This window comes from Orycteropus afer, unplaced genomic scaffold, assembly GCF_000298275.1.
Source record: "Orycteropus afer afer isolate SDZICR_OR568_19922 unplaced genomic scaffold, OryAfe1.0 scaffold00883, whole genome shotgun sequence".
NCBI lineage: Eukaryota > Metazoa > Chordata > Mammalia > Tubulidentata > Orycteropodidae > Orycteropus > Orycteropus afer.
The window spans coordinates 528619-540716 of record NW_006922470.1 but is presented as its reverse complement, the minus strand read 5'-3'; the positions used below and the strand labels follow the sequence as shown (position 1 = coordinate 540716).

Here is a 12098-nt window from a genome sequence, read left to right as displayed (position 1 = left end):
ACTGTGTTCTGAGTGGCCAGTCTGCCCAAGGGGAGTTTCCCTAGGGGTGTGGCCTGCTTCCAAGATATCCAGGGACATCCTGGGAAGAGTTGCATTCCTTGAGGGGTTGGAACCCTGGTGTGCGGATTACAGACTTCCGTGAGTGAGCGGCCCACCGCTCGGCCTGGAGATCTTGGATTCGTCTTTTGTTGGAGTCAACAACCAGTGTACTGAATGCCAGCTTGAATCTCTCGGCCCCCTGTGCTTGCGGAAGCCAAGGTGGCCACAAGCCCCATCTCCTCCAGAGACTTGGACTTCTCAGCTTGAACTTGTCAGCTTCTATATGCTTGTGAGCCATTTTCCTAAGATAAATTTCTCTCTCTATATATATATAAATATATATATACACTTTGCTGGTTTTTGTGTTTCTCTAGAGAACCCAATCTAACACAGAGGGTAAGGCCCTGAATGAGATCGATTGGGTTTTTTGTCACCCTCATAAATTTTGCAACAAAGGGAAGCACATCACTTGTCTCTCTCACTCACTCACTCACTGCACAACTTTATGAATAACCCCAAAACATTGTCCGATACAGTGCAGGAAGACAAGCCTCTTAGCTTAGAAGTCTCTCAAAATACGACTGGGAAAGAGCTGCATCATCAGAGTAGAACCAACCTTACTGATATGGATAAAGTAAAGCTTTTGAGACCACCATTTGGTGACATGGAACAACTCAAATTGAGGAGGAAAAAGGTCGAGTCGGATCCGACTCACAGAGAACCCTACTTGGGTTTCCGAGACAATATCAGTACGGAAGTAGATCTCCCAACCTTCCTTCTGAGGAGTGGCTGGTGGATCTGAACCACCAGCCTTCTGGTTAGCAGTCAAGTATCTTAGACACTATTCTACTCTAGCTTCACAATAATCCTGGCCCTAAAATCAAAGAATAGAGCTAATCAGTCATGAGCACGTAAGATTTAGATTTTTTGCTTCTTTCATTTTGCTTATTTTCATTTAACTTGATCTTTTCCTAGCTTCTTAAGATGGAAACCTGTGGTGGATCATTGATAGCATAAGTTACTTCTTTTCTAATATAAATATTTATAAATTTTATTTCTAAAATAAATATTGTATAAATATAAAATTATTAATTTCACATGAACATTTAGCTCCACCCCAAAGATATCAATAATCTTGTTTTTATAATCATTCTATATGAAATATTTTCTGATATTCTCAATAGCTTATTCTTCAACATATTGGATTAATTAGAAGTATGTGGCTTAATTTCCAAGTGTTTGAGAATTGCATAGTTTTTTTGTTTGTTAATTATTTCTTATATTACTCCTTTGCAGTGAGAGAATGTAACTTGGAGAAAAAAAATGTGTAATAAAATTCAAAAACATAAAAAAGACTAGGATTACTAGTCAGATAGAGACTGGTGAAACTCCCAAGACTGTGGCCTCTAGTGACCCTTCAGGCCTGAAATTGGACTCACTCCTGTAGCTTAACTATCAGCCAAACAATGGACAGGCCTATATGCTAAACAACCACACCAGGGTAATACATTCCTTAGAACAATCAACCATGGGAGATGAGAAGGGCAACATTTGCACAGGCAGAAAGCTAAAAACACAAGAGTGCATAGACATGAAGGACACAGGCACAGGGTAACCACAGAGGACATGGCAAGAGAGCTGTTACACTATGGGGATTGTAATCAGTGAAATGAAACAAAATGTGTATAAACTGCTGAATTTAAAATGAATCTGATTTGTGAGATTTCACCTAAACAAAAAAAAAAAAGTTAAAAAAGAAAAGAGTTATGTGCCCTATCGCATTGGGAGTTGCACTCCATAGAGCAGCTATGTCAAGTTGATTCATCACGTTGTCCAAATCTTCTATATTCCTACTGATTTTTGCCCTCGTGCCCTATTATTTTTTAGGAAAAAACATGTTAAAATATTAAAACAGGAAGATTTGGTTCTCCATTTCTTTATTTAGATATGTCTAATATCTAAATTTAAGGAACTCTGGTGGCATAGTGGGTAAGGCCTTTGGCTGCTAATGAGGTCAGCAGTTCAAACCCACCAACTGCTCCGTAGGAGGAAGATGAGGCAATCTACTTCTGTAAAGCTTTTCAGCTTTGGAAACCCAAACTCAGGGATCACTGAGTTGAAATGGACTCGATGGCAGTAAGTTTAATGCCTAAATTTAGTTCAAGGACCCCTGGTGGCACAACAGTTAATCACTTGGCTGCTAATTGAAAGGTTGACAGTTCAAACCCACACAACCACTCTGAAGAAGAAAGACTTGGGAATCAGCTCCCATAAAGATTGCAGTCTAACAAACACTTTAGAGAAGTTCTTCTCTGTCATGTGGGATTGCTGTGAGTCAGAAATCAACTCAAATGGCACTTAAGAACAGCAAATTTATTCCACAAACTTTTAATTTCAATTATTAAAGGGATATATATATAGTAGTGTTATATCTTGTTGATGAATTCACATTCTTCACATTATGAAATATTTTTCTAAATACTTATAATAACCCTGGAGTGCTTGAAGTTTACTTATTATGTTTCTTTGTTACATGCCAACATGACTTTGATTCATAGTGACCCTGTGTACAACAACGAAACACTGCCCAGTCCTGCACCATCATCATCATCCTTGCTATGCTTAAGCCCATCATTGCAGCCCCTGTGTCAACACATCTCATTGAGGGTCTTCTTTTTTTTTGCTGACCCTCTACTTTACCAAGCATGATATCCTTCCACAGGGAATGAATGTTCCTTTCTGACAACATGGCCAAAGTAGATGAGATGAAGTCTGGCCATACCCACTTCCAAGGAACATTCCTGCTGCACTTTCAGGACATATTTGTTAATTTTTCTGGTAGTCTATGGTATTTTCAGCATTCTTCACCAACACCACAATGCAAAGGTCTCAACCCTTCTTTAGTCTTCAGTACTCTTTGTCCAGTTTTTACATACATATGAGGTGATCGTAAATATGTAAATTGGCTTGGGTTAGGCACACCTGGGACTTCAAAGGAACACCTTTACACTTTTACACTTTAAAGAGGTCCCTTGCAGGAGGTTTGACCAGTGTAATATGACATCTAATTTCTTGACTTTTGTGCCATGGTTGTTGATTGTGGCTGCACGTAAAATGAAATCCCTGACAACTTCAATCTTCTCTCCATTTATCCTAATATTGCTATTGGTTCAGTTGTGAGGATTTTTGTTTTCTTTATGTTGAGCTGCAATCCATACTGAAAACTGTAGTCTTTGATCTTCATCAGTAAGTGCTTCTAGTCATCTTCACTTTCAGCAAGCAAGGTTGTGTCATTTGCATGTCTTAGTCTATTAATGAGTCTTCCTCTGATCCTGATGGTGTGTTCTTCTTCAAGTAGTTCAGCTTTTCAGATTATTTGGTCAGCATACAGATTGAATAAGTATAGTGAAAGAAGACAACCCTGATGCACACCACTTCTGATTTTAAACCACGCAGTATACCCATGTTCTGTTTGAAAGACAGCCTCTTGGTCTATGTACAGGTTCCTCATGAGCACAATCAAGTGTTCTAGAATTCTATTCTTCACAATTTTATCTGTAATTTTTTATGATCTACAGAGTCAAATGCCTTTGCATAGTCAATAAAAGACAGATAAACATTTTTTTCCTGGTATTCTTTGCTTTCAGCCAAGATCTAGCTGACATAAACAATGATATTCTTCATTTCACATTCTCTTCTGAATCCAGCTTGAATTTCTGGAAATTCCCTGTCAATATATCACTGCAACCACTTTTGCATTATCTTCAGAAAAATTTTACTTGTATGTGACATTAATGATATTGTTTGATAATTCCCACATTCTGTTGGATCACCTTTCTTTTGAATGGGCACGGATATGGATCTATTCCAGTCAGTTGGCCAGCTAACTTTCTTTTAAATTGCTTGGCATAGATGAGTGCCTACAGCACTGCATCCATTTATTGAAACATCTCAATGGGGTATTCCTCACTTCCTGGATCCTTTCTTTCACCAATTCCTTCAATTCAGCTTAGGCCTCTTCCTTCAGTGACATTGATTCTTGATTATATGCTACCTCTGGAAATAGTTAACATTAACCAATTCTTTTTGGTACAGTAACTCTGTATTCTTTCCATTTCTTTTTGATACCTCCTGAATCATTCAATATTTTGCTCATATAATCCTTCTATGGGAGATGTGGTGGCATAGTGCCTAAGGCATTTGACTGCTAACCAGAAGGCTGGAGGTTCAAACCCACCAGCGACTCCTCAGAAGGAAGGTTGGGCAACTTACTTCTGTAATGATACCATCTCAGAAATTCAAGGAAGGGTCACTATGAGTTGGGTCCAACTCAATGGCACATAACAACAATAACAACAACAATCCTTCTATAATGCAATTCAAGGCTTGCATTTTTCTTTAATTCTCCCAGCTTGAGAAATGTCAAGTGTTTTCTTGTCTTTTGGTTTTCTATCTCCAGGTCTTTGCACATTTCGTTATAATACTTTGCTTTGTCTTCTGGAACTACTTTTTGAAATCTTCTGTTCAGCTCTTTTATTTCATCATTTCTTCCATTCACTTTATCTACTCTCTGCTCAAGAGCAAGTTTCAGAATCTATTCTGTCTTTTCTTCCTTTCCTGTCTTTTAATGACCTTTTGCTTTCTTCATGTATAATGTCTTTGATGTCATCCCACAACTCTTCTTGCTTTGCTATTACCTATACTGATGGCACTGACTCTATGTGAGAAAAGTTCTGCCTCTCTGCTTGGCCTTTTTTGACCTCACCACAGGGGTGGTGGGGGAGTTGGGCTATGTATGAAGGGGGATAAAAATTCTTGGGTCCTCACTTTGCCTTTGCTGTCATGTTAGATCCTCCTTACTTCATTTCCTTCCCTTCCTCTCTCTTTCTCCCCCTCCATCCCCCACTTTTGTTTCTATTTCTTCTTCCCATTGGTATTTCTATATCACTGACCTCTTTCCCTCTAAGTCTAGTATGTGTGTGTTTGTGTGTGTAAAGTAAAATATGAAGAAAATCTAGAGAACTCACTACCAGGTCATTCCTCGAATCCCTTATAGTCTGTCTTCTTCATACCAATTCTTAGAATCTTACTTGTTTTGTACAAAATGTCCATATTTTCAGAGGTTCTTTGAAGAAGGAATACAGAAGAAAAAATATTTTCCCATAAGCCTGTCTTTCTTTTTTGATAGTGATATTATCTCTTTTTAAATTGGCTTTGAATATTTAACAATTTAAGACACATTCACTTAATATTTACACAATAGATTTATGACATACCTAAGTAGGGAGGGAAGGAAAGGGTTGTCTACCATTTCTCTGCTTGCTCACCCTTGTTCATTGTAGCTAGGCTTCTCATATTTTTTGTGAGTATGATTGTGGACTCAAATTTAGCAGGAATTTGTGTGTCAGAATCCTGTGTGGCCAGTGTTAAGGGTGTGGCCGACAAGAGAGATTTCTGGCTTTATTTTTCCAAATGCCCCAAGAATTTCATTGACCTCTGGAGTGAACTATATTTCATGTTGCCATTTTCAAATTGAAGCTCCTCTGACTATGCCAAAACACTAAACTGAACCCACTGCAATCAAGTCAATTCAAAGTTATAGTGACATCCATAGGGTTACCAACGTTGTGAGTCTTTACAAAAGCAAACTGCCTGTTTTTTCTCCCATGGAGCAGTTGGTGGATCCTAACTGTTGATCTTTTTGTTAGAAGCCCAATGGTTTAACCACAATGTTATGCGAAGAGTATAAATTCAACTCTGAATTCATATATGGACAGTTCCATGGTTTTAATTTTCAAGAGTAAACATTTTTTCTATCCAGTGCTGTTGAGTCAATTCCAACTCATAGTGACTCCCATTGGGTTTCCAATGTTGTAATCTTTATGGAAGTAGATTGCCTCATCTTTCTCCCATAGAGCAACTGGTAGTTTGAATCATTGACCTTCTGGTTAGTAGCCAAATCCCTTACCCACTACACCATCAGAGCTTATATATACATATAGATAAATAACAAGATTTTACTGATAGAAATGGGTTATGGTTTTGCAAAGCCCAGCAAGTTCCTATGTGGTGGATCAGACTTCAGGTTTTAGGCTCTCCTTGTCAGCAGAGGCTGACAAACCCAAGATCAGTAGGTCAGATAGAAAACTGCTGGCTGACAGGCTGTGGAGGCTGATGAATCCACCAAGATCAGCAGGTGTGATGCCTGTCAGCTGGCTCACAGACTGAGTAGACTAATAAATCTCCAAATGAGCAGGAAATATAGCAGGCTTGGATCTCAAGTCCAAAGAATCATGGTCAGATGATAATGAGTTAGATGCAGGATCTGGATTGAGCAAAACACTTGAGAGCTATTTAGGAACATCCATATATACTGGAAGGAGGAGATACCCCTACAGAAACTCCCTGTCAACTGATGGGCTACTCATAGCAGACCTCATCATGCATGTGGTTACATTATATCAAATCTTATCAAGGGGAATGACTGCTTCACAACTTTTAAACTACTGAGAATCATGACACAGACAAGTTGACATATAACCTTAAATATCACATATGGTATAGATTCAATGCCACAACCTGCAGACCAATAAAAGAATACATAGAACAGAGGCATATATTTAGCAATGTTGCTGTAAGTAGCTTCTATTTATATACAGAGACATCCATTTCTGTGCATAGTAATTGAACCACTAATTTTGAGTTGCAATTCTGAAGTTCAATTTAATACACTGTGATATAGAAGCATCAATTGTGAACCTAAGTTTCTTTATTTGTAGCATGCTTAAATATGATATATTTACACGGTTAAGTACATGAATCTATTGGGTTTCTGAATTCAGATAATGGGTTCATCAAATTTATTACTATTCAGTTCTTAAGTTGGAATAGTTTGTAGTGAGAGGATATTTTGCTATAACTATTATTGTTATATACTCAAGAAATAATCACAGTATATTTAATTTCTTGGTTTAATTGTAAATAGTTTGAATAGCGAAAGATGTGAGTGTCCTTATTGTGGTTTTCATTATCACAAGGGAAACCCAGACTCTGTTAGGAACTTATTTTTCGTGTCCTTAGTTTCTGCATTGCTGATATTACCTCCTTATTTCTTAATGTGTAGATCAAAGGGTTTAAGAGAGGGGTGAACACACTATAGAATATAGAAAGAACCTTATCCACTGGGAAGTTGTTGAAAGGCCAGGCATAGATGAAGATACAGGGCCCAAAGAAGAGGGTCACCACAGTGAAATGGGCAGTCAGGGTGGCCCGGGCCTTGGTCATGCCCTCAGAGGATCGATGTTGCACAGTGACCAAGATGACCATATAGGAGATGAGCAAGAGCACAAAAGAGATCATAGCCAATAGTCCACTGTCTGAAAGCATCAGTATCTCAAGCATATAGGTATCAGTGCAGGCAAGTTCAATAACCAAGAGAAGATCACAGAAAAAGTTGTCAACTTTATTTGGACCACAAAAGGGAAGATTTACTGTGAAGACCAACTGGCTTACTGAATGTAGGACCCCAATGAGCCAGGAGCCCACCACAAGTCCTATGCACTTGTGTATACTCATGATGACTGCATATTGCAGGGGTCGACATATGGCTACATACCTGTCATATGCCATGGCCACAAGGAGCATCATTTCAGTACCAACCAAAGCATGCTGAAAGAATATCTGGGCCATGCATCCTGCAAAGGAGATTGTCTTATGCTCGGTGAGGAAGTTAACTATCATTTTGGGAGTGGCAAAAGTGGATAGACATGCATCAATGAAGGAGAGGTTGCTGAGGAGGAAGTACATGGGTGTTTGCAGTGCAGGTTCAGAGAGCACTGTGAGCACAATGAGGAAGTTTCCCAGCAAGGTGAATAAATATAAAAGGGTGAAAAATGTAAAATAGAAAAGTTGTAGTTCTCGAGGACCTGGAAGACTGTACAACACAAATTCTGTCACCCTTGAGTTATTTCCTTGGTCCATGATTTCACGTTTCTGAAATCAGATCAGACAATTTCCTGTGAAGTGAAATGGAAATGGAAATAACATCATAGGATTGTGGGAGTAAGCAAGGAAAGTTAAGCCTGGGATCAAATCTCACTCAATATACTTATGTACTTCAGATCCTCACACTGTTTTTGTTGTATGTTGCTGATTGCATTCTGAGTCAGTGGACTCAATAGGACAGAGTAGAACTGCTCCATTGGGTTTCCTAGACTGTAATATTTACAGGAACATGTTGTGGGGTCTTTTGTCCTGTGGAGTTGCTGGTGGTTTTGAACCATGGACCTTTCAATTAGCAGCTGAGTGCTTATGCATTACTCCACTAGGGGTCCTTTAGATCCTCATAAACATGCAAATATATATTGCCTGCTATTGTTTGCTTGCAGTGACTAGATATGCCTGACTTTCATCTCTGCATCATAGCATGACAGCTAGATTCTAAAAATATATATATATATTTTTTACATCATATCCACCTCTTTAAATTCTTCATAAATAGGACAATAACACTCTGAAGTCAAGTGGATATCAAGGTTTCACATCTTATATCTTATAATGCCAATATAATGTGACCAAGAGCAAGTTCATTAAGCTCTCTAGGTCTCATTTTTGCATCTGTATATTGGGGGAAATTATGATATATGCCTATAGCATTATTGAAAGAACTAAGATTTATAAAAGGTAAAATATTCAAAATAGTACCTGGTCAATACTACAAGTTTATGCCTTTTGTCCATCTAAGATGAAACTACTTTTATATAAAAACTAATATAGTGGACAAAAATTCTACTTAATAAAATAAGATATTTCAAATATTTTGATTTTGTATTCAAGAATGTAAATATTTGAGTTAATACCATAACTAATGTCATATTTTTATTATTCAGTCTTAAATTAGACTATTTGTAAAGTCATGATAGCCCTTCTTCACACAGTGACTCTAAATTTAGTTGAATTGGTATATGATCTTCAGTATGAAGTACAAAAAATTGCTAATGTAATCAACTTGTTTTATCTATAGCTTACATAGATACATTTTATATTTCTGAAGGAAAAAAATCATATTTTTCCTTTGCATTTTTTTTCAGAGCACATTGCTCATAGATTGTGTTCAATAATGCTAGTATATCTAAATGCATTTTTACTTTCATATCAGTTAAAAGAGAAGTGTTTTTATTTTACAGGCTAATTATCTCTGCGTACTTTGGAGAAAACTCTAGAAAAACTGTTTCCTAAGACCTTCAGATTTTTTTAGTCTGAGAAATAAAAACAGTTCTGTTTGGTAAATTTTAAAGTTCCAAGCTAGTAAGAAAATTAAATTATTAAGATCATTACAAAGACACTAAATAAGATGCAAGGAATATTACACTTGAATGCAATACTATAGGGACCTTCTCTTTAGAAATGAGGTACCCAATTTTCTTTATTGCATTCCTCTAACAGTAGAAAGACTATGACAAGTTATATTCATTTACCTGCAAATTATAACCATATACAAACATGTTACAATATTACATAAAGTATTAAAACAATTGGAATTTAAGAGAGAAGGTTTCATAAATACCAAGAGAACTACTTATATTTTCCTCACATTCCAGCAGCTCACCCGCTGGGATATGTATATGCTCCAACTTTGGAGTCTACTGATAAGAAATGGAAATGACTCATTTTCTGGACAGACATTTCAAAAAAGCCTGATTTGGAAGAAAGGAAGTCATTGCATGTAGCACTCTGCTTCTGGAAGAGAAGACAGGAAATCACTGTAGGGCAGTAAGATCCTTTGCCTAGCTCCCCTGGGTGGTACAATGGGTAAGTGCTTGACTACTGGTTCAAGGGTTGGCAGTTTGAACCCATCCAGAGACTCCACAGACAAGCCAGGCAATCTGCTTCCATAAGATGCCAACCATGAAAACCGTCTGGAGCAGTTCTACTCTGCACCACATGGGGTCTTCATGAGCGGGAATTGACTCAACAGCAACTAACATCAAAACAAAGATGCTTTCCCACCTTGGGAAAAATCATCAACATGGTAGTCTATGTTTAGGTACTTCTGTCTCTACTTTCCTTTGTTCAACAAGTCAATTAATTTCTCCCCTTTAATCTGTTCCATTTTACAATTCCAAGGTCATTATTCCCCTTTCTTCAGACAGAGCTACAGTCAGAAAAAGTAAACATTCTTAACTACTCAAAAATCTGTTTCCTTACTTGAAGTTAAAGAAAGGTACTATAGGAATCTGAAAATCATTTTCTAATATCACCCACAAAGAGGCCTCTTTTTACTCTTGTGACAGTGTGTCTGTCTGTACATTGAAAACCTTTAGCGGGGCTCTTCTGGTGATAACAGTGGTGATCACTGGGTGAGAATCATTTTATTCATTATATATTGTACTTCTTGTATTTGTTTTTCTGCAATGAGCTGGCATTGTCTCTTTAACCAAGGAGCCGAGCCATGATGGCACAGTGGTTAACTGCTCATCTGCTAACTGAAAGGTTAGCAGTTTGAACCCACCAGCTGCTCCATAGGAGAAAAGACCTAAGATCTGCTTTCATAAAGATTACAGCTAGGAAACACTATGGGGCAGTTCTACTCTTTCCTATAGGGTCTCTAAGAGTCAGAATTGACTTCAGGGCACACAACAACAACAACATCTTTTTTATCAGAAAAAAGTAAACAAAACAATACAGCTCTTTTGAATTGATAAGGTTCTCTTTTTTTAAATTTAGAAAAATCCAGTAAGCATAGGAAAGAAGTACAAAGGGAAACAGTAAAAATACATTGAAGAAATGGGTAGAGCACAATTATATTGTGGAGATGCAATTAATGTCACAAAACAAATGTGGATTAACTGTTGAACGGGAAACCAATTTACTTTGTAAACGTTCACCAAGTCACAATAAACAGTTTAAATAAATAAAAAATTTAAAAAAAATACACAAATCAAATTACTAATACGATAAAATTAAAAAAAAATTATGTAGTTAGAATATACAGGGATAATAACTATATATATAATGACTACAATGTACTTATTACCCTTGAATGTTCTAATTAAACGACAACAACAACAACAAAATCACTGCCATGGAGCCAATTCCGACTCATCGAAACCCTAAAGGACATAGTAGTACTGCCCTATAATGTTTCCAAGGCTGCAAACCGATACAGAAAGCTGACCTTTTATATAGCAGCCGAATGCTTTAACCACTATGCAACCAGAGTGTTCTAATTGAAGGAAATACATATACCACTATCCATACAGTACATATTGTTTCATGACAAACCACTCAATAATTACATTTTTTCTTGTGCAATAGAAAACATTTATGTCAGCTTTTACAAGTGTATTTTTGATATTTTATTATATGAGTGTTTTCAATTTTCCCTATTATATAATAACTGTACATTTAGCTAAAACTTTTTGGTCGTATATAATTGTTTCTTTAAGATAAATCATTCTAACTATACACTTTAAAAACTTTCAGTTCTTTAGACCACAACTTGTCTCATTAAACTGATGCGTGAGAATGCCCATTCTTTACCTCTCCCTTTCTTGGCAAGACAGTGTGCCACACTTTTCATCTTTACTTATTTGCTATGTGAAAATGTATCTTATTCCTGTTTCAATTCATTTTGTGACTATAAATGGTGTGGGCCATTTATTATTTAATGAACTGGCCATTTGTATTTTTTTTTTTTTCTCCCTCAATTGCTTATCCATGCCCTTTGACAATTCTATTATGTGGTCTTCCATCTTATAATTATTTATTTACAAGGACATTTTACTACTAAGATATTATCTTTTTTTCCACAGATATTTCACAAATAGTTTATTTAGTCTTTGTCTTTGAATTTTATTTCTTTGAATTTTATTTTTGTCAAGTTTTCTATAATATTATTTTAAATGTTTTAATAAATTCAGATCTATACTTTTCCCCAAATGATTCCTGCTTTGTCCACCTTAAAAGCTTTTGTCCATCAATGTATTCTTTATTATTAAAAAAATAGTGAAAATCTTTATCAACTTTTAAATACAGTGTTAAACAGAACTTTTAAAACA

At 36.6% G+C, this 12098-nt stretch overlaps 1 protein-coding gene across 1 annotated transcript; it reads right to left on the bottom strand.

Annotated features, from left to right (window-relative positions):
• Positions 1-7092: 7092 nt before the first annotated feature.
• LOC103212219 (olfactory receptor 4K15-like) lies at positions 7093-8019 on the bottom strand. Its single transcript, XM_007958222.1, has one exon. The coding sequence runs from the start codon at positions 8017-8019 to the stop codon at positions 7093-7095; it is 927 nt and encodes a 308-aa protein (XP_007956413.1).
• Positions 8020-12098: the final 4079 nt, after the last annotated feature.